Here is a 24,000-nt window from a genome sequence, read left to right on the forward strand (position 1 = left end):
ATTGATAGTAAAACTTAAATATTGATCTGTTTCTCTCCCTCACCTATCATATCAGTGGTGGTGGCGTAGTGGCTAAAGCACAGGGCTGTTAATCAGAAGGTTGTTGGTTTGAACCCCATGGCCACCACTATTGTGTCCTTGAGTAAGGCACTTAACTCCAGGTGGCTCTGGGGTGATTGCCCCTGTAATAAGTGCACTGTAAGTCGCTTTGGATAAAAGCGTCTGCCAAATGCATATGTAAAATATTGCTTCTGAAGACATGGATTTGACCACTGGAGTCATATGGATTACTGTTATGATGTGCTTTTTGGATCTTTTTAATTCTGGTCACCATTCACTTGCACTGTGAGGACTAACAGAGCTGATATATTCTTCTAAAAACCATTTCACATCTGGGAATTCATACAAATCTGGAATTCATACACAATTGGGATGGCATGAGGGTGAGTAAATGATGAGAGAATTTTCATTTTGGGTGAGTTATCCCTTTAAATGAGGCTCATTTCATTATCTGTTTCTTGATGTGTGTAGGTGTTACAGCAAGACAGAAAACAGAAGAGTCTCGCAAATTATTCATTTTATACGTTTTTAACCATTTTGAAATTGTGACCAACCTAAATAGATTATTGCTGAAATGACATTACTTTTGCCACTTAATTGCATGATTTAAAGCACTGTTTCAACACAGCAGTGCCACACAAATTAAGTAACATTTCGAATTGCCATTTTGAGTCTGTCCATCACTAGGTTACAGTGGCCTTTATATAGGCAGCTGGAAGTTTGGAACCTAACTGTTTTGCACTGTCGGGATTTGGAAGCACTATAAATAAACCAGCTTTGCACCAAAGTCCTATTGTAGCAGAAACGTTTTTTAAGAAGTGGTCCAGTGTTTCTCAATATATACACACAATCAGATACTCTCCCCCATTTTCTTTTCTTTTGTGCTGGTTCACATTGGTATATCCAGCCAACACTTGTATACACGGTCATTTTGCCTTAGTAACTAATGGTAACAGCAAACACTGGCCAGAAAGGAAAGTTTAAGTGATCAAAATGACTCACTTCAAAACTCTCAGACCATAATGAAAGCTTCAGTAAATATATAGAGATTCTCTCTTGTTCCCTCAGCCTGCAGAACCTCTCAACATGAATCACTATGCCACTAAAAAGAGTGTAGCAGAGAGTATGCTGGATGTGGCACTGTTGATGGCAAATGCCTCCCAGATGAAATCTGTTCTGGAGCAGGGCCCTGAGTTCAGGTACTACCTCACTGTCATCATACTCATCGCTGCCTCACTCTTCTTCCAAGTACTAGCTGGGGCTCTGTTCATCAGCATGGGCGAGTATGAGATCCATTGTGTATTTAACAATTAATCCATCGATATAAGAATTTGAGATCTTTTAGAGGTTTCATTTTTGTTACCACACATGTTCAAAATGGTTTCACATTTAAAGGGATAGCTTACCCATAAATGAAATGACATTTAACTCACCCTCATGTTGTTTTACACCCAGATGACTTTCTTTCTTCCATGGAACACAAAAGGAGATGTTTGGCAACTAGTGGGTAAATTACCCAATGATTCATAATCACATTTCCACTTTTCAGCTCGCAAAACCTCATTGAATTAGCCAATCAGAGGAAGCTGGACATAATGAATCATGTGGCCACTGCACTGGTGGTTCTCACTGTCATCATCAACATTTTCATCACAGCATTTGGTGTGCAGAAGACAGGTCTCTATCCTAAGCAGTAACTGTCTGTTGATCATACAGGTGATACAGGTGACTGTCTTGAAATAGTGTTGTGTCAAATCATGTGAAATGCACAATATGCATGTATATAGTAAACAATTAGATTTGACCTAACCCTTTGCTAGTTCTTTCATGTTGTTTGATTTCAGGGTCTCCAGCAGAGCATTGGTTGCGAAAGTCACAAGCCGTTCCAGTCATAAAACACTACCTGCAGAATTATATTAGATTCTTTTTTATTTATTTATGCACAGGAAATTATATTTATTTATCAAATGTGCTGTGCAGTGATAACCTTGAGCCAAACTATGAATGAAAAATCTTTTTATTTATTAGAGCTTGTTGTACTGTATCTTACTAGTGATCTATATGTCCCCTATATAACTAACAATAAAGGCTTATTCCCAAACTTATTGCGTAATCACAGACTTTTGATTTATACAGTGTACCATAGTCATGTATGTGTAGAATGAAAATCTGTCCTCTACTGATACCTAGTGGGAGATTTATGTATTGAACAAACATGTAAGCAGAAATGTGTAAGTTAGAATAATGAAAAAGGATTTAATGTTAAATTTATTTGACTAGACTGAAAAAAATGCAATAAATGGTCAACATGAGACAGTTCAATTTAAATAATGATGTGATGTAATTGGAATTGGTTTAATTATAAATGTCATTACAGTGTGAAAATGCTTTCAGTAAGAATTATAGTCTAATTTTCTCATATGATAATGCATCACTGAGTTCCTAGTTAAATGAAGGAGACTGGAGCATCTTTTATCAAATATTCTTGCTCGTGGGAGCTGATTATTGGGGTCTGGTTATATCCATATACTGTGCGTGGTCTAGTACCACCTTCCTGCAGTCATGCTTCAGGTACACAAGCAGCAAAACCAATCAAACCCTTTATTACCCCCAAAGGACCAATCCTGGATGAGGTCTTCATATAGTGTGGGTTGAATGCTGTACAATAAGCAATGTCAAAAGCATGCAGCCAGTTCTAGAGCTTTAATGCTGGCATAGTCTGAACATAATGGCTGTTAGGTTAAGTTTAAAGTATCATACTTATTTAAAAGGTAGCCTACACTTGGCACAATTTTCTCATAATTTTTCTCATAAACTAAAATGTATATAAGCTATATATTTACATTGTAGCTGTAGCATATAATTACAATTATGAAAGAGGATATAAAAATAGACCATACAAAATAGAGTAGGCTATAGAAATGTGTTAGTCTGTTAAAAATATGTAGATACAAATATTTTTTAATTACTATAAAAAGCTAAATAATTAAAACACATTGTGTATGGAAACCAAATGTCATTAAACAGATCAAGGCCTACTTCTAAATGGTGTTCTGTCTTAAATATAGCCTGAATTATGGAAAAGATGACAGAAATGGCTATTCGAAAACCTATACTAATGTGTACCAAAGAAACTTATAGGTCTAATATAGTCAAATCTCTACAAAGCGACACATTCTAAGGAATTAAATGAAGAAAAAACATTTAGAATTGGCAATATTTAGGGGAAAAAGTATTTTGATCATATTGTTTTAATAGTATAGTTTATTTAATAATTTCATGAAAAGATTTGTGTAAAAGAATCTGCACACATTTCCACACTTCTCATATACAGTACATACTGTGTAAATACCTATTATAGTACATAACATACTGTATTGTATGTGGTGTCATCTCACATTAAAAATACAGAGACGCTCGTGCACGTCTCGACGGTCATGGAGGCCAGTGTCGGGCGCGCGCATCCCGGTTCGTTACGTCACTTGAAGCGCCCTGGCTCGCGGAGCTACTGGTAGAGCTGGCAACAGAGGAAGACAACGACAGAAGTACTCTAAAAGAGGGCTTTCCCCATAATTAACGTCTCTTAAAGTGATAACGGTCCGTCTACGACAATAAATACAGGCACAGACATCTCACTAAACCGGACAAACCTCTTGAGCGAGAAGGTAAGGAGCTTTTTCAAAGTGATTTTCCCTCAGCTGAGGAGTCTGTTCTGAACTGCGCGGACACAGCCCATTGATAGTGTGGGGGGGTATGTGTACATATTTCTATATATTTCTATATATTGCACAGTAACGGTCTACACGCGTCCATATGGGCCCAAACAAACGAGAAGAAAAGTAAATACATTGGATATTGCTCTATATGTGCACGGAAGGCTCTTGAAATGAAACGCTGTTGCGCCAGAAAGCAATGGAGGAAAGAGGAGGGGGAAAAGAGAGAAAAAATACATGAGAAGTCAACAGAAAAAAAATACAAGAGTCTTTTTCCATTGGCGGGATTCATTGAAATACACTATTATGTGTTAAAAGCCGCTATGAAGCCGTGCTTTATTTGGAGCTCTGTGAATACATGTGCATTAGACACTTTCGTTCGTGATTTATTTGCCTTTTCCACTGTCAACAAGATTTAAATCGCTCGCGAGGTGGTTTCAATATATCGTTCGAGTTGTTACAAAGTATCGCCTCACTCTTTGTGACGTCAGCAAGAAAATATATATCGGTTACGAAGTATCTCAGAGAGTTCCATTTTATTACAAAATATTCAAAGTGCTTCTTCCGCGGGGAATAATTATGTTTGATTTGTTATTAGAGCGCAGTAAACACTCGCGCGCAACTGTTTTATTTTAAAACACATAATATTGTTGTGAAGGTCGTTTAATCGTGTCATTTTCACTTAATTCGCTTTTAGACGAATGTGATTGGCTCTTCTGTGAAGGAGACTAGAGCCCCTACCAAATGTATTTTTTTTAAGCCCAAAAGATGTATGTGCATTGAGCCTACTGCACCACAATTTTTCCTTTGCTATTGATAGGTTAAATAAAACTTCTAATTGATCTTTTAGTTAGCTTGATTGATTGATTGATTGATGACGCTTGAACTGAATAGTGCTGATCATAGATGAGAATAAAATCTAAAATACCCCCTTTGCACATTTTGGAGATTGGGACTTTTAAGATGTCAGCAGCAAATGAATATCTTTTGGTAATGATTCAACAGGTTGGTTTCAAAGCAGCACTTTTTGCTTTCTCATTGTGGTGTGTGTCCATAGTAAGGGCGCACATAGTTGTTTTAATTTCCCCCCATGACTAACCATGTTGTGTTTCAAGTGCAGGAAGTTTAATCAAATCTCATTCTGAAATATCAGAATTTAGTCAAATGTGACTGGCTCTTCAATAAAAGATCCAAGTGCTTCTCCTATTAAATTGTACAGTTTTAAGTCCACTTTTGATACGTTGTATAATGCAATTATATATAAATGTTACTCATTTTTAATCTAGGGCAATAAGACAAATGAATTTAAATAAAACTGTTAATCAATGTAGGGTTTTACTTTAACTTTGGAGGACTCAAGCAAAACGAGAATAAAATCACAAGACCCTCTTATTTTGAAATGTTTTTTTTAAATGTTAGCAGCAATTAAATATCTCATGATTCAACATGATGGTTTCAGACCAGCGCTATGTGTCTTTTTGGGTCCTTTAAAGGGTTAGTTCACCCAAAAATGAAAATTGTCTCATCATTTACTCACCCACCCTCATAATATCCCAGGTGTGTATGACTTTATTTCTTCAGCACAACACATTTGAAGGAAAAATAGAAAAATATCTCCGCTCAGTAGGTCCTTAAAATGCAAGTGGATGGTGATCTGGCATTTGAAGCTCCAGAAAGAACCGATAGTCAGCATAAACGTCATCTATGCAACTCCAGCGGTGAAATTAATGTCTTCATAAGTGACACGATCGCTTTTGGTGTAAAAAAGATAAATATCATAAATTATTTTTAAAAAGTACTTTTTAACTATAAATCATTGCTTCTGGTCAGCAGCTGTATGCACATGTGACATAATCGCAATGGCATTTGAAACATGTGAGAACTGAAGCATGTGCGACACACCTAGAAGAGCAGTGCTGTTTGCAAGTGAGTAGGAGGAATGCTGTACAGTAGTTGTGTTGGTTTTGGTTTAGATCTGTATTTGTACCTGTTTGTTTACTTACAATGGTGCGTTTGTGTGCTTATCATGGATGTCTCAACCGAGAGAAGAATGTGAGATTAAGTCTGTAACTTGGCAAACCGGTGATGAAGGCTATCCCGTCTATTCTGGACCGACAGAAGGTGTACTGTGGCACAAGTCATTACAATTTTTTAAATAAAAGTTACGGGAGGAATGTGTCACAACACACAGTGCATCGCAACATGGGCCCATATTCACAAAGACTTTTATCTTAGTATTAGGAGTTCTTAAAAGCTATTCACAAAACTGCTAAGAGCAAGTTTCACTAAGGAAATCTTAATGTAAGAGAAAGGCAGAGAGCTATTTGTCAGCAAATTCCTCATATAAAGATAGAGGAATATACATAAAAAATATAATATTTATAGTACAGATGCATCGATCCGATACCTGGATCGGTGTTGGTTCCAATACTGAAGCTTTTAGACGGATTGGAATCGGTCCGACGAGCCTGATCCAAATCCGATACTGTGTGTTAGTCATGTTTGTTACTGTCACCATTAAAGCAGTTCATATGACATTTTATTCAAAGCCACTTGAAGACGTCCAATAGCTCTGTGAATCACAAAAGGCTGTGTTTAATACGTTTTTCTCTGCAGCGAGCGTGCATCCATGCAAAACATATATTGTGAATTGGGGCTGCACAATTAATCGAAAAAAAACGAATCGCGATTAAGATTACGGCTATCAAGATAATGTAATCGTGAAAACTGACGATTACAGTGTTCAATTTAAGTCTACTCCTGTTGCATTAATGGTTTCTATTTAGAATGTGTTTTTGCAGAGGTTGAACCAATCAAAGACGTGTGCGTTGAGCAATGAAACGGCAATGGCCAATCAGAGACTTAGTGAGTCTGCTGTACACCTATCAGTAATGACAACCAATTCTTATGTGCAAGTTTTGAATAGTCTAATGTCCAGATACTTGCTTCACAGTATATTTCATCTCGGTTTGCAATGGCACATGAAAATTATTGCTAAAGAAACATCACCTGACACACTCAAAGAAGCTCTAGAACAAAGGTGAGCAATTTAGAATTATTTTCATTTGGTTAAATGTCACGCCGTTTTATTTATCATAAACAACCCACAAATGAGCAACGTGACAGCTAATACGCTCCCTGACCGTTATAATCAAGGTGCAGACAGGCTCTAAATAAGTGATTTATTGTGTTGTTTAAACAGCTGTATTTATTATGAGAGCATTTGTGAGTGCAGAACAGGAGAGTTTGAAAATGCTTGTTTTGAAGTCAGCTTGTTTTTGATGTTTTGGTCATAGAAAAAGTCTTGAACATCAAATTTCACAGACCATCATCATTGTTATCACTTCTGCTCCAATAAATGCCTATTTAATAAATATCCACAACTGCTGTTGGTAGATTTAAATGTTAACAAATCACACAAAATCACAAATAGGCTGATCTTACTTTCCAAAGTGCAAACGCTGTGACAGATTTGAGGCCAAATATGATCTAAGGATTTTAAATGCGTTAAGGAAGTACAATCTAAATCGGCTGTTCAGTTTGACTATTGAATATGTAAAAATATTATTTACTGTATGTGGACCAATAATTTAAGCAGTAAAGACACATATTGCATGTCTGACGGTAGTTTTTTGTTTTCAGGCTTTGGAAATGTGTTAATGTGTGAGGATGTGTATGCATCAACCTGTTAAGTGACACACAGGCATATTGACTGAAGTTAAAACTGGTTTTGTCAATAGTTCATAAAGAACCTACATGCATTTCTTCACTGTAAACCATAGATAAACCTTTATAATAACCTTTAGTAACAGTATTTAATGCTTAAAATAAACTGCATCCCATATCCACCTGATGTTCTGAAGAACCTGCAAGCAAGGTTGCCTAATTAGTGACATCACAGTAATTTCATCTATTAATCATCATTATGAATGGCAAATACAATATCAAGGGCAACTGACTATTATGATTTTTGTCATAATCGTGCAGCTGTACTATGAAGTGTTAGACAATATGCGGTCGGGAGAGGTCATATATAGTTTGATGATTTTGCAAACGGATGATAGAAATGAATCCACGTTACACATGGTTTCACATTGCCTGTGGCTACAGAGCGTGGACGTTGTCAACCTTTATATCCGGTGTAATTGGGTTGGTTCGTGCGAAAGTTAACTGCATTTCTAACTAACTTTGCAATAATGAAAACACCCTCATGATTCAGACGATACATTTCTTAAAGTCAATATTATAATGTTATATTATTAAAATACATTGACTCTATTGTGATTCCAGGCGATACCATTTTAAAAGGGGAATGTCATATTAAAAACAACGTTTTAGAATATTATTGTGGATTGACAACAGCAGGCATCCTTTGGGTTATTTGTGAGTGTCAGGACAACATCTAAGGTGTCGTGGGTTTAGGAGATACTTTTAGCATTAAAATGCTTCATGAATTACTCTTAGACTAAAATTTTAAAGTCCTAAAATAGAGACACGCCCCTAATTTCAAAGAGTTGCTCCTTTATTTCTGCTTTAGGAGCTACTTTTTAGCCGTTCATTTTTGGTGAATATGGGCCCTGGGCTGTATTGCAGAGTTTGTATCTCTGTAGACCTGGAACCCTCCTTGGAGCTCTGATGAACACCTGGTTTGGATCGTACCTTCTGTCTGTTCAGTGATGGGGTGACTGAATTACTACATAGAGGATCAAAGAATTTTTATTGCACTTCACTTGTCAGTATAGAGAAATAGAAAGATTTAATTGAATTGAGACTATATTTTATTTGTATTTTTACATTTATGCATTTTGCAGATGCTTTTATCCAAAGTGACTTACAATGCACTTATTACTGGGACAATCCCCCCAGAGCAACCTGGAGTTAAGTGCCTTCAAGTACACAATTGTATTGGCTGTGGAGATCTGCTTTACCAGTTCTGTGCTTTAGCCCACTACTCCACCACAATCCATCTACCCCTCTCCAAGCAATGGCTTGAACCTCATTTTTTTTTCATCTCTGGAGTGTTTTATACATTAAAAGTACTGGGAGGGCAATGGTTTCTTGGACATTATGACATGCAGGAAAGTTATTAAGCGTGTACCAGCACACAGTCTTATCTGAAGAGAAAGGTGTTTGTTCTACAACTAGTGTTTTAAAACTGATTACATTTTTAAAAAACTTTTGTTATGTAATCTGGTGTGTTAAGAGAAACATGTTTTTAAATAGTGAAGCTGGTTTTGTATTCATCGCCTGATGAGTGACTTTTATTAGACGCAAGTATTTCAGCCATTATCTTGTAAAAGTTAATCTTTTTCTCTTATAATGCTATTATTATTATCTGAGTTTGATTGATGGGTTGATTAATTTCTTTGCTATTCATTCCACAATAGTTGAATTGGCCAAATTTCCTGGGTGATATCACCACATGTGTGACTTCCACTGACCCGTATTTTACACATCTTTTCACAATTTCTCCTATCTAGTGTCGTGTCATATGTGCACTGTGTAGCGACAGTGGCAAACATGCAACATTGCTTGTAAATGCATGCAAGCACTTGAGCACTTTAGATGTATCCCACCTACCATTTGCAATTTCAACTCCGTGACTCTGCTAAACAAGCCAGACTCAAACTGCCTTGCTAGAGAGCCCAGCAGGATTCTGATCCTACTGGGTCCTTTGTGTCATTTAGCATGGTTCATGCAGACAACCCATCTTTGACCTAATTAGCGCATGCAGACAGATAGGAGAGCCTGCCGGGCCAGAAGAAAAGAACATTCAACACTGGCTCTCTCATTTCATGCAGGTCAGGGCTGGAGATGAGAATTGATTAGTTGATCCAGAATTTGGCTGGACATCTAAGATTGTGTCTTACTGTATATACCGTCCACCATGTTTAGAAACCTGAGCTACTGATTTTCATTTGACAACAGTTTAGGAAATTATTGCTACCTGGTGAGATTCAAAGAGAAAGTGTCCCTAACATCGCAATCAAATTTAATGGAAGGCTGATTTACACAAGAGCTTTTGGTGCAAACTCAGCATTTTCATGTTCTGTCTTCCCGTTGCTATCTTTACTTAGTTCTCTGAATACAATTCACTATTTTTCATCAGTGGAGCGTAGTTATACAGTAGACCAAAATATATCAGCTAAGCTGTAAAACAGTAGCCTGTAATTTTGGCTTTTTCTTTTTAGATTATTGGCTTCTGCCAATAATGTGTCTACTTGGCTTATTAAAATAAATGTTTCTCCTTGTATCAGTTCTCTCCACCGACAGCCTTGTCAATGGATACTATAATTTCTTAATGAATTTTCAGGATATTGTGTAAAATAAGTGTTCATTTTATCAGCAATTTTGTGTTTATCTAATTTGATGTCCTTAAATTGCATTATGTAAATATTGGCATTATACTGGCCATTGTTTTTCCTGTTCTCTAGATATTGCTATTGTAATTTATGTATCGGACATGGAAAAACTTATATCGGCCAACCACTAGTCATACACCAGTGTGGAATTTAGAAAGATTCATATATGATGGAAAAGCTGCTATGAAGAGATGTGGCTTATTATTGAGTTATTTGTCATCATCCAGTCTTATTCTTTTTCATTTTGGAAACAACATCCTCTAAATGGCTCACTGACAGCCTGATTTATTGTGATGCAGTTCCCACTGTTATTACCTGGATTTGAAGACAAAAGGCAGAGGAGCATTTTATGTGAGGGGAGAAGGATTGAATTAAATACACTCAGATTCAGAGCTTTTATCTTGCGTGTACAGTAATGTGAGGTGACAGGCTGTCAGGCACGAGGCAGAGCATGTTAAGTGAGCTCAAAGCTGACCTCTGTTCCCTCCATAAATATAGAGACAGAGACAGGCACACACTGTCACATTGATGCTGTAACAGAGCTGGGAGGAGGCAGAACGACTCAGTGGTTTGTGCTAAGAAATGAGACGATAGACAAAATCTAAATCTTTTTTAAACTTTAAATTGATACTAATATTGGTTACTGTAGGCAGTAATGCTATTTGGAAATACAAGTTACTCATTGTAATTTAGGGTGTGGACCTGAAATGCTCAAAAGAGTCATGTACTCTGACTCAGCACTCAAAAACCAAGATCAGGATTTTAATTTGAGTTGAACTTTGATGTTGTGAGTCATCAGTAATTTAAAATGCATTTCTTTTGTGGTATGTTTATCCTCTAAAAAAAATTATTACGATTAAAGAATTTTTGTTATGATTTTGGTTGCTGATATAAAATTTAGCAACGTTGTCGCAAGATTACATGGGAAGTCTGCATGTTGTTTCCGAGAGTTACAGTACACTATGGGATCGGTCACATTATGAAAACTCACTGACAAGCACCATTTCGCATCACACCAATTTGCATCGGCTCAAGTGTGTTTACCTTCCCTTGTGACATGACTGAAAGTTTGATGCATCAGAAGCATAGGAGGCCAGGTTTCAGGTAGGGCTGGCTGATACAGCTAAAAAATCTATCACGGTATAATGTTTCATATTATTCGGTATCTATTCTTATTGATACATTTTAATAACCTTTTTTTAAACCAAGATCAGTAGAAAAAAGGTTTGAATTTAACCACTGTATTTTTAATTTACCCACTCTATTAAGCCAAACAAAAACTACATTTAGTTTTAACAGTCAAAAACAAATGACAATGTAAACAAATATCATCTTTCTTATTTTTTATATTTAGATTAAATAAGTGTTAAAGAAACTCTTCAAACTAATAAATAATAATGTTACAAAAATCGTTTGGAGGATTTCTCATAAGGCCGAGTACCTCTCCATCGTGGACTGCTTGTGGTTTGTTGAGGTGAGGTAGATGTATGTTGTGGCGGACATCATGCTGCATATTCCAAAGGGTGGAAGCAGTTAAGGTGATGAAATAAGTTGCTTGTGTTTCTGTACTTGGCGGGACATTATTTTTGCAAAGCTTACACACAACGGTGTTCCGATGTTGGTCAGATGTAAAGAAACCAAAAAACTGCCACACTGGCGAGCTGATGTGTCCTTTTTTTATTCATAATCTCCTCATCGCTGGCAGGCACGGCACTAATTTTCGCAATTCTCGCGTTCATGTGTTCTAACATGTAACATGGCGATGGCGTATCAGAACCCCACAGCAACGCAACTTGTTATTGGCTGTTTTCTTTTCACTCAGAGCACGCTTTTTTATCAAGCCATATGATAGGCTGTTTATGATCCAGGGGTGGCACACACTTGAGAGTTGTTCATGCAACCAAACTTCATGTCTATTTACATTTTAATGCATTTAAGTGAAACAATCAAGCTTTTAAATAGAAAAAAAAAAATGATATTGTTATTGTTAAAAGTTTACCGTCGATAAATACAGTTTTATCGCCCAGCCCTAGTTTCAGATGGCATTTGCATAATCATTGACATGCACGATTCGGAGGTTGCGCTCTAATTGGCTATACAATGGGTGTTTGGTTGAAATGATTGTTCCTCTGATTGGAAAAAATGACATTTAAGCCATTTAAGAGAGATGGCCCTCATAAATATTGATATATATACTAAATGTCATCAAAAAGCAGAAAAATATCAATATGTGTTTAGCCATTTCTCTCAGCCTGACACGGATATTCAGCATAGAGCTGTTTTTGTGCTATGTGTTGCTGTTGTGAGATCATTTATTACACTAAACTATGAGTAAGTAAAGCTCAGTGGCATTTTGTGTGGAGTTTATTGTCAGTTTTTCTTTCGTTCCACTGTTCTCCATTGTATCCCCTTCTTTGTCATATCCTTCTTTCTCTGAAAACACAGTCTTATGTGCTTTTCCAAAAGCTAAACTTTAAATTTAAAACACCCCTTTTAGAGATATTAAAAATTTAGAAGTTGAAGAGCTTCCATATGTGAGGACAATTACATGGAAAATATTTGTTTTTGGCCTAATGTTGTCTGCAGAGTGAGGATTTAGGCCTGATGAAATGGAAAATTTTCCATAAGGCAGAATTACATTGAAAACGACAAGATCCATTTTGGAGAGGAGAGCAGACTGCTGTAATGGAAGAAGAGATAGCCGAAAGGAAGAATTGAGAGATAAAGAAAAGGAGGGAGGGCACAGTGGCTCTTTCCTTGCTGTGTCCACTAACCAGGTGTAATCCACCTGCCCGAGGCAAGCCAGATGGTAGCTTTTTTAGCAGGGAGCACTGTTGCAGTCCTTAAAGGAATAGTACAGCCAATAATACAAATTCTATCCATTTACTCACCCTGTTTTTGTTCCAAACTCATATTATTTTCATTGATTATACCGGAGATGTCAATCTCACTGTTTGCGTTTCTATGTGCACTTATGTCTAGTGATGCACCGAAATGAAAATTCTTAGGAGAAACAGAAAATTCTGGGCACAGAGCTGCACTAAATCAGTAGTGGTTCTCGGGCCATTCATGTGCATTCTGCTATGAGTGTGTCTCAACAACAGAGCAGTGCTCAGTCACTGAAGCGCACTGTGCATGCAGACATGCATAATACAGACATTTACTTAATAAATGCATCTTTTGCTATTCAGAAAACTATTGTATGCCTTCATGAGACGTTCAATACAATGCACAAGTCATATGGACTAGGGATGTCAATTTTAAAACATTTTCTTAATTGATCATTGTGCTAGTTAATACTTGGGGTGGGAAAAAAATATAGATTTTCCAATGCATCGATTATCGATTAATCTAACGATTCTTTTTCTGATTAGTCGATTAATCTTAACTAACTTGTCTATTTTCTAAAGATTTTTTATTATTACTTGATTAATATAAAAACTAATTAACCAACCAAAAATAAATATAAAAAACTTGTATTAAATTATCTCTTATATACAAACAAATGTACAAGAAACAAAGTGTGCATTGCAGGACATTATTCTGCAACAAAAATAGCCCTGTTTTAACTGATAATCTCCATTTTACATTTTACTTAAATTTTATTTTGGAGTGATTTTAAGTAATGACTTGTGCAATTCCAGTAAAAGGAAAGTGCAATCTACATTTAGCAATCCAACAACAAAATAGATTAAACAAATGTCAAATTCAAGTCACTTTCAGGAGGAATATCAAAACATTGTACAACCTCGAGTTTAACAGTCCAACATAAAATCATTTTACAATAAAATGAGTGGAATTTGAGTAACACATAAATGTTTTTCTAACAGGAGTAACTAAAACTTGTGCATTCTTAATCAACTCTCAGTAATATACACACCCAACTTACCACATACGCACAATCTCTCTCCCACCTCCTCCTTTCCCTCCCCTCCCTCCACAGTCCACCTCTCCTCCTCTATCCCTCCCCCTCATCTTCCAGTAAAATCTTTTCAATTCGAGCAACAGTTAACTTTTTTCTAACATGAATAACAAACTATTGGAATCTGAATTAAATCTCAGTGGGGCAAGGAATATAATTGAAACGATTTGCAGACTGTAACAGTCACACGGTTTACGACATTTTCTCACTCATACATGGCCGTTAACGTAAACAGAAAATATTAAATGGCTAAATAACAAAATTAGATGAGGCATGGTGTAAAGTTACGTTAGCAGCAGTGCAGAAATTACTTTTAACATAGGGGCGATGAGAAAACATTTAGAAAATCTATTTTAAGTGACTCCTACCAACAGAAATGTGTGTTGTAATACTAATATATGTCATGCTTGGGTGGGGACAAAAAGTAAACCGGACTTACGGTGCTGCCGTCTTCACAAGCGATCCGGGGTGCTTTCGCTTCAAGTGTTCGTTCATGCTGGTTGTACTGCTGTGATAAGCCATTTCCAATTTGCATAGCTTACACAGACCACATTTTTAGTTCTCTGGCTAAAATACTCCAATACTCCAATGAGCGTTGGCAAGTTGATTTTTTTTTAATCTGCAGCTTGTTCTTCGGGGAATCCATGATTAAACCGGTAACTGCCAGTTTAATTATTCTATTGCGATGCACCAACGCGTGTTATGCAAATCAACGTATTTATGTAATCGATGAATCATCCCAGCCCTAATACAGTTTTTCTTAATGAGCTATATATTTATATTGAAATAATGTGTAGTTAGAGGTTTGTGTTTCTTTACATATTAAATAGTACTCCCAATTAGTTAAACACAATAATGTAAAGATATTCTAAACTGCCGGGTATGGCACGGGACCCATGATTTTGATGGTAGCTCGTGAAAGGAACAGTGGCTTGCTTCCCTCTGTAGTGCTAGGGTCTTCTCCTTGGACAAGAGAAGAATAACCCTGAAGCCTCCCTTAATAGTTGAACTTTCAGTTATTTTTGCCCAAGTATATCATCTCTGTATCTCTGGTGCATATCTGCAGGAGATCCGCGGCTCTTTGCATCCCCATGTTGGGCTCCGAGGTGGGTGGGGAGCAGAGATGATAAAACAAAATAATACTAACATGGCTAACAAACAAACCCCAAAAAGATGAATGTTGGATCAGAATTCGGATGATGATTCAGAGAAAGGTTGTGTGTTCTCCCAAAAAACTGTAAACTGGCAGTTTTCTACTTGAATCTTTATCACCTGACGTGCCTCTTAACAAGTATCCCCTTTTACAATACAGAAAGGTATCTCAGGTATAGCAGGGACTGTCATAGATGTGAAGAAGTTGAGGTCTGTTCAAATCCTTGTGGAATGTACAAAGAAAGCTCAAGCTGATAATCTAATGCGTGCTAATATATTGGCTGGGGTTCCTATGAAAGTCTCTTATCACCCACATCTAAATAACAGCAGAGGTTTAATCCGTACAAGAGAACTTCAGGATATGGATGAGGTCGAAAAAGCCTAAAAACCAGCACAGCAAGGAGTAACACATGTAAAGAGAGAATCACAACTAAAAAAAGAAGACCACATAATAAAAAGTAACACATGTATCATGACTTTTAACAAACTTCAACCACCAGAAAAAGTTGACTTGGATATTTGAGTGTTCCTGTTGCTATATTCTTTTATAATCCTTTAAGATGTTTTAATTGCCAAAAGTTTGGTCATGGCTCTGCTGGATGTAAGAACAAGCCTATTTGCTGTAATTGTGGAGAAGAAGGACATGCAAATTGTTCAAAGCCATCAAAATGTATTAATTGCAAAGGTGACTATCGAGCCCCATCTAAAGATTGTACTACATGGGTCAAAGAAAAATGCCTTAAAAAGATGAGCTACCTGGAAGACCTCAAAGAGGTTGAGAGGATGACTAACTTCAAATTTGAAAAATCCTTTGCCTCTGTAGCTCAACTGACAAAAGGCTAGCAAACAGATATGACCTTGTTAAATAGTCAAACCACAAGTAATTATCAAAAGTTCAATGTCCTCAAAAAAAGGTGCAAAAAACCCAAACTTGAACAAGTCAGACTCAAACCAGTGAAGAACAAAGCTTGATAATGGAGATCTCTCTCTCTCTTCAAAAGGAAAGAAGTCACAGCATGGCACAAGAGCACATCAATCAAAGGCTAGTCAGGAAAGTATATCTCGGAAGATTGAACACAATGGACATCGATATGGAGCCAAAAATTTGCCCCCTGTTGCCGTAGTGCTTCCCCTAAGGGTAGAAGTAGAGGGCATATTCCCATTCTACCAACCTGATGGGTAGTCACATTATTCAGTGGAACTGTCGTGGAGTTGATGCTGAACTTCAGCATCTAACTGCTTTACTTAATCCTCTTGTGGTTTGTCTCCAAGAGACACACTTCTCACCAAACAGCACTTTTTCTCTAAAACAATTTATAAGTTTTAATGCATTTGCATCTTATTAAGATAGGATATAATTCACAGTCAGATCATAAGACACCCACCTACAAGCAATGGCCTTGCATATAACTCTCCATAAAACTACTACTTTGTGCTCATTTTATATACCCCATGATGTTACCGTGACCTTACAAGACTTGAACAAATTGGCTGATCAGCTGCCACCTCCTTACATAATTATGGGTGACTTTAACAGTCATAGTCTATTATGGGGAGGAAACAACACTAATGTGATGGACAAAAGAGTTGAAGACTTTATTAGTAATAACGCTCTGCGCCTCTTCAGTGATGGTTCAAATACTTACTTACACCTGGGATAGGGAACATATTCTGCCATTGACTATATGCAAACCTTAGTTATTGCTTGACTTGTCATGGAAAACCTAGGATGACCTATGTGGAAGTGACCACTTCCCTTTGATACTCACCTCTACAAGACTAGACATCCAACAAAGAAGATGGTAGATGGTAACAAAAAAACTAATTGGTACATGTTTCAAACCATGTGCTATGAAAAATTTTACATGAGGATTAAAGATAACCAAGACCCAGCAAAAAGCTTTATGGACACTTTAATTGAAATAGCAAATTAATCCATACCCAAGACATCATCAAAGCTACATAGTAAGTCTTAGCCTTTTTACAGTTGAACCATGGGTTATCAAATCCTGGAAAAAAGCAGAGAAACTCTTCAACAAACATCCAACAACAGAGAATCTTGAATCAGGAAGTTTGTATCTAGTTTTACATCAGATACACCATCCAAAAAGATCTGGGATTTTATTAGAATGATGGAAAATAGGGGAGTTGGTCAACAAGTTCAACAGATTAAACATCAAGGCACCCTACAAAACAGGAAATAACAAATAAAGAGTCTTTTGAGAAGAACTCCTCACTAGAAAACTGTCAACATACTTTCAATACAATAAGAATACAACAAGAATAGAAACCTCTTGATTTCTCCTCAAACAATATGGAACCATATAATCAGCCTTTCACAGTGGAGGAGCTTTTGAGAGCTTTAAAGTGTGCTCATAATACAGCAGTTGGTCCAGGCAAAATTCAGTTTTTGAAGCATTTGCCCATACAGTCCTACTGGTCCTTCTGGAAAATGTTAATACCATCTGGAGAACAGGAAATTTTCCTTCATCCTGGAAAGAAACAATAATTATACCAATACCGAAACCAGGCAAGGACCATTCTGATGCTAACCATTATCGCCCAATAGCACTGACCAGCTGGCTCTGTAAAACTATGGAGAGAATGGTCTATGACCGTCTGGTGTGGATACTAGAGTCTGAACACAAAATTAGTAAATTCCAGTGTGGGTTTAGAAAAAGAAAAAGCACATTGGATCACCTTATTAGACTGGAATCATTTGTATGGGACAGCTTTATTAAAAAAGAACATGCTGTAGCTATTTTCTTCGACCTGGATAATAGAGCTGGGAGGATTCATTGACGTAATCGACATCATCGATTACAGAAATACGTAGATTTGCATAACATGCATCGGTGCGTCGCAGTGGAATAATTAAAATGGCATTTAAGCATGGATTCCCCGAAGAACAAACTGTAGCTAAAAAAAACTTGCACATGATGATCTAAAGCGTGGGAGTATTTTAGCCAGAGACCCAACGATGTGGTGCTGTGTAAGATATGCAAATTGGAAATGGCTTATCACAGCCGTACAACCGCCATTAACTTGAAGCGAAAGCACCCCGGATCGCTTGTCAAGACGGCAGCAGCCTAAGCCCTGTTTACTTTTTGTCCCCACCCACCCAAACATGATGTAGCATTACAACACGTGTTTCTGTTAGTAGTAGTCACTTAAAATATATATTCTAAATGTTTCCTCATCGCCCCCATGTTAAAAGTAATTTCTTCACCACTGCTAATGTAACTTCACACCATGCGGCAGTTTTATATTTTCTGTTTACTTTAACGGCCATGCAGCCCTCTACATTGCGAGTAAATCGCTCGCATATGTGAGTAAATTTTGCACTATGCGACCAAAAACGTCTGTTATTTGCCACTGGCATGTAAATTTTTAAATTTCACTCGCCAGTGAGCGCGGAGGAAAAAGCACTTGTGTCTGATTCACTTGAACTCCAGACATCTCAGGGAACTGCACCACGGATGTCACAAGTATCACAAGTAAATCGGACAAATAAGGGAGAAATATTGTAGTTATTTAGACATATTTTGATAATTAAAATATAATAAATTATTTTATAATTTTATTTGACTGTCATTCATATGTTTTTGAAGCCTGAAAAGGAAATCATATACCCTTATTTTATTATATGACCCAAGCTAAATTTGTATAAATGACTTTGTTGCGTGCATGAAGCCCACATAGTGAGTTTGAATGATAAATAATCGTCATATTCGTGAAACACCTAAAACAGACAATTAATCATCATAGTCCTAAAACAGTAATCACAATCACAATTATTTGTTTGACAATAATTGTCAGCCAAATTTCACAATCGTGACGCCTAATTTTCATTATTAGTTTCTTACCTTGTGAATTATTTTGTTACAAATGTTTTACAGAGAGTTGTTTAAGAATGCACAAGTTTTAGTTATTCCTGTTAGAAAAACATTTATGTGTTACTCAAATTGCACTAATTTTACTGTAAAATAATTTTATGTTGGACTGTTAAACTCGAGGTTGCACAATATTTTGATATTCCTCCTGAAAGTGACTTGAATTTGACATTTGTTTAATCTATTTTGTTGTTGGATTGCTAAATGTAGATTGCACTTTCCTTTTACTGGAATTTAACAAGTTATTACTTAAAATCACTCCAAAAGAAAATTTAAGTAAAATGTAAAATGGAGATTATCAGTTAAAACAGGGCTATTTTTGTTGCAGAATAATGTCCTGCAATGCACACTTTGTTTCTTGTACATTTGTTTGTGTTTAAGAGAAGATCATTTATTAAAATATTGAAATATTAATGAGACAAGTTTTTTTTATATTTATTTTTGGGTTAATTCATTGTTATATTAATCAAGAAATAATAATAAAAAATCTTTAGAAAAATCTAGTTGTTAGATTAATCGACTAATCGAAAAAAATAATAATCGTTAGATTAATCGATTAAAAAATCACACATTCAAGGACTAGAGGTCCCTCAAGGAAGCATTCTCTCTGTTACACTTTTACAAATACAAAATCAATAGTATAGCAAATATTATAATGCCCAATATTTTGAGTTTATATGTTGATGATCTGCGTATTTGTTACAGGGGAAAAAATATGAATGTATTCGAATGACGAGTACAATTATGCATCAATAAGATAAATGAATGGTCCATTATAAATGGATTTAAATTTCTAATACAAAGACTTAAAAAATATTTTTAGGACTTGTGTTCGATAACAAACTCACCTTTATTCCATATATGAGAAACCTGATGAAAAAGTGTTTCAAGACATAGAATATTATAAAAGTGCTGTGTAGTACAGTGGTGGAGTATTCAGCAGTGAGATCCTTTCACTACGTGTTGAGAGTAAAATGTGTGTGTCCAAAAATGAAATCGACGCCACCTATTTATTAGTGGATAATCTCTCTTTTAATACCCTCTCTGTTCGTTATAGTCAGTTGTTGATTTAAAAACAACAAAAAAAGACTAATTAAATTCAAATAATTTATAGGAAAGATGAGATAAATCCGGTCAAGGATGTCTTGTTAACATGCACTTATTTACAGACGCAGTTTACAGAAAAGTCGTCTTTCTTAAAGAGACAGTACCGTTTTTAACACGTGTTCAACAAATCAATGTAAATACAATGTTAATACCACAAAACGCACTTGGAGGACTTCAGATAATATGTGCTTGTAGCTTTCGCTTTAACTATACCTTAAATTATTACACTTAAGGATTTTTTGTATTAGCTTTTTCCTCTTAAAATATTCTTTGCTAAGTGTATTTTAATACATTTAGGTTATGCTTAGTACGAATTTGGGAATTATTTAATTACTGTTAACGAAATACTGTTAGTAATAACTTGTATACAAGGTATACTGTATTACTTGTATACATATGAGTTAATTTAAACTTCACATTGTGGATAGTAGGATATCTTGGAATATTGGTCAAATAGTTTTATTTGAAATTAAGTCAAATCACAACATACTGTGTAAGCTCAGTAGCCTACATAACATACCGTTTCTCAGGTGATGATGAGATGTCAGCTGAATGTGCTTTCCTGGATCGCTGATGTAATTGTAGGTTGGGATGAAAGCCTGCGGTCGGCTAAGGAACGTTGCCTTGTTGTACCAACACAAAGAGGCACCAAAACACTTTCTTTGACTTTCAGCTTCATCATACCACGTTGGTGGAATGACCTTCCCAACTCCATCCGTGAAGCAGACTCACTCTGTCTTCAAAAAATGGCTTAAAACGCATCTTTTCCAAGAGCACTTAACCAGTCAGTAACAAAAAATTAAATAAAGTTCAATTGTATATGTTCTGAATACTATTCTGATGCTAGTGAAACTTTGTAATATGGCATTTTTGTACCATTGTCTCCTTAAGATGATTCGCTTATGTTTTCCTCTTTTTTAAGTCGCTTTGGATAAAAGCGTCTGCTAAATGAATAAATGTAATGTTTTCATGTATGCAGAAAACAGTAATGTTAATTTATAGAGAGGTTTTTAAAGCTCTCATACAAATAGATTTCCATGCATCAAAGTTCAAAAAACACTTTCATTTGCTAATCATTTAAATGGCAGCATTACCTTTTTTTCCCCAGTGTCAAAAACAACTCGTTCAATAAATTAATTCTAAATTCCTCCTTTCAGAAAGCCTACTCTGCTTTGATTGTCAGATGTCCCAGTTTGTTGTGATTGGTCTACCGCTTAGTGTAGTGTTTGAGGGTGGGTTTAAGCTGTTCACGAGAAGCCAATGAAGACCAGACGCGGGTTTATTGTTACCAAATTACATAGACCTATTCGGAAACTAAGTCTGGACTTACAACTCGTTTCAGGTGTTCAGAATCAGTTCTTTCTTTTGGGAGTCAATAACTCCATTTGTCATGCACTTTGATTTTTAAAACTTTGCAGACTTTTTTACATTCACAAACAGCTATATAACACACTACATGAAATGTAATATTTGAAAAAACATTAATGGACAATCAAATTCTTAATCGATCAAATTATTAATGAAGATTAGTCAATTTTTATTATTAACATCCCTAATATGGACCACTTTAATGGTGCCTTTATGCTTCTTTAATGTCATACTGGAGATTGACAGTATAATGGCTATGACACACAATAACACAATACCGTAGCACTTGAAAATGCTCTTTATTAATGTGATAATGACTAGTGAACACTTCACTTCTGCAGAAATGGACTTCAATATGCAACATAAATTATGTTTTCTCCATGTGAGTGTTTCTTTTACCAGATTTTAAAATAATGGTTTGTTAAAATGTTTGACTGAAATTTTCTTTCTTTTCTTCTTTTTTGGCTGAAAATAGCTTTTTCTTTTTATTAAAATTGTTGCCATTTTCGACCAGAAATTTACAGCTGCTGAAATTTCTGCGCATCCCTATTTATGTCATTTTGTTTGACTGTTGCTTTAGAAGGGCCATGCAGTTTCTAACAAGTAATTGCAAAAATGGTAAATAAAAGTGAAGTCAGTGCTGAGAAAAATTCTATAATTTCTTTGCAAATGGCATGATTTGGTTTGATATTTTGTTATCCAATGCACTGATATTCTTTTTTTTTTTTTTTTTAAATTTGATCCCCTTTTCTCCCAATTTGTAATGCCCAATTCCCACTACTTAGTAGGTCCTCGTGGTGGTGTGGTTACCTCAATCCGGGTGGCAGAGGACGAGTCTCGGTTGTCTCCGCTTCTGAGACTGTCAATTCCCGCATCTTATCACGTGGCTCGTTGTGCATGACACCACGGAGACTCACAGCACGTGGAGACTCATGCTACTCTTCGCGCCCCACTCACAACTTACCACGAGCCCCATTGAGAGCGAGAACCACTAATCTTGACCACAAGGAGGTTACCCCATGTGACTCTACCCTCCCTAGTAACCGGGCCAATTTGGTTGCTTAGTAGACCTGGCTGGAGTCACTCAGCACAACCTGGATTCAAACTCATGACTCCAAGGGTGGTAGTCAGCGTCAATACTCGCTGAGCTAACCAGGCCCATGCATTGATATCTTAAATGTTTATGTATATTTTATATACAGTATTAGTATGATGTTATATGCATCACTATGGTTAGTGAAACATTAAGCAGTTGCAATGCATAAGTATAGACGTTTGAAACATAGGGAATTATATGGTGTTAGGCAAGCCCACTGCTTATATTATTCTACTTTTGTATGACAGCAGTATAGGAAGGTGATCTGTGGTTTTGCAACCCTCCCTTCATCCTATAAGTGGCCTGTTCTACTATCACAGCTGTTGTACTATCACACTGGTCATTGGACTGGGGTCTTATGATTGTTATTGTTCCTAGACTCTGTATCATGCCCAGTAATGTCAACATGTTTGTGTAAGTGTGTTTGAGAGTAACTGAGGTCCATTTACAACAAAAACCTTCCATCCAAAGAGAGTCTGCAGTCAACGTACATAAACTATTTAATGTAAATGAACATTTACTCCTTTGAAACCTAGTTCAGCACTAATATCAAATGAGAGTGTGCGAGTCTGTTGGCCGATTGCAACCTAATTAAGCATTTTCTTGGCCTTTTGGGATATGCCAAAACAGCTCTGTTTTATGTGTAAGATTATCATGAGAAATAACATTTTCAAAAGTTTATATGGGTGCATAGCACATATTTATAACCTAGCTAGAACTTAAAAAATTAAAAACAAACAAACAACAAAAAAAAAAAACAGATAAAGTGAGGGGGACTTTAGGATGTCCATATGCTTTTATGTGAGTTATAATTGATTTTGTGAATATAATGATACAATTACATCACATGTGTTTTAAAGGTCTACTAATGTGCCATTGGACCTGTCATGCAGCCTAGTCTTTCTGCAAAACAAAGATGCTTTATACAAGAGACAATTACTTTTTTTTTTGTAATGCGGCTGGACTCAAACAAACAGTTCTTTGATCTGAGCATGTACTTGGAGATTTCATTTTTTCATTAGTGTGCTTTCTAACGAAGGCAAGAATCACTAGTATTTTTGTTCATATATAGGGTTAAGACATTGAAGAAAAGCCCTGTCACTGCTTGATGTTTCATGTCAACTACCTCAATGCACATATGCGACATAGCTTAAAGTAACATTTGATTAGCCTCAGAGATGCTGAATGCTTGTAGCTGTGACATTCATTAGCATGAATTGAAGCTCTCCATATCTTACATGACACATAGAAGTAGCTCATCTACTATATATGAAACCTGACAAATGTTCACATGGAACCACTAAAGCAAGTTGTGTCTGACGAATGG

General features: G+C 36.2%; 2 protein-coding genes across 2 annotated transcripts in view; both read left to right on the forward strand.

Annotated features, from left to right (window-relative positions):
• The first annotated feature begins 1,128 nt into the window (after nucleotides 1-1,128).
• On the forward strand, nucleotides 1,129-1,757 carry LOC127639276 (ninjurin-2-like). The gene is made up of 2 exons (XM_052121200.1): nucleotides 1,129-1,343; nucleotides 1,610-1,757. Exons 1-2 carry the CDS (start codon nucleotides 1,147-1,149, stop codon nucleotides 1,755-1,757), a joined length of 345 nt encoding a protein of 114 aa, XP_051977160.1. The 5' UTR covers nucleotides 1,129-1,146.
• A 1,821-nt stretch (nucleotides 1,758-3,578) lies between these two features.
• Nucleotides 3,579-24,000, forward strand: part of LOC127639023 (ELKS/Rab6-interacting/CAST family member 1-like) — a 293,380-nt gene continuing 272,958 nt past the window's right edge. Inside the window, exon 1 of the mRNA XM_052120833.1 lies at nucleotides 3,579-3,725. The gene's annotated coding sequence lies outside the window, so the exon portion shown is untranslated. The remainder of the gene's footprint in view (nucleotides 3,726-24,000) is intronic.

The sequence above is a fragment of the Xyrauchen texanus genome, chromosome 47 (assembly GCF_025860055.1).
Source record: "Xyrauchen texanus isolate HMW12.3.18 chromosome 47, RBS_HiC_50CHRs, whole genome shotgun sequence".
Classification (NCBI taxonomy): Eukaryota; Metazoa; Chordata; class Actinopteri; order Cypriniformes; family Catostomidae; genus Xyrauchen; species Xyrauchen texanus.

What these genes read in the sequence shown, in the direction of transcription:
- LOC127639276 (XM_052121200.1), top strand. Translation starts at nt 1,147, where the DNA reads ATGAATCACTATGCCACTAAAAAGAGTGTAGCAGAGAGTATGCTGGAT. An exon ending in CTGTTCATCAGCATGGGCGA is followed by an intron (nt 1,344 to 1,609) that starts GTATGAGATCCA and finishes TCCACTTTTCAG; the next exon opens with CTCGCAAAACCTCATTGAAT.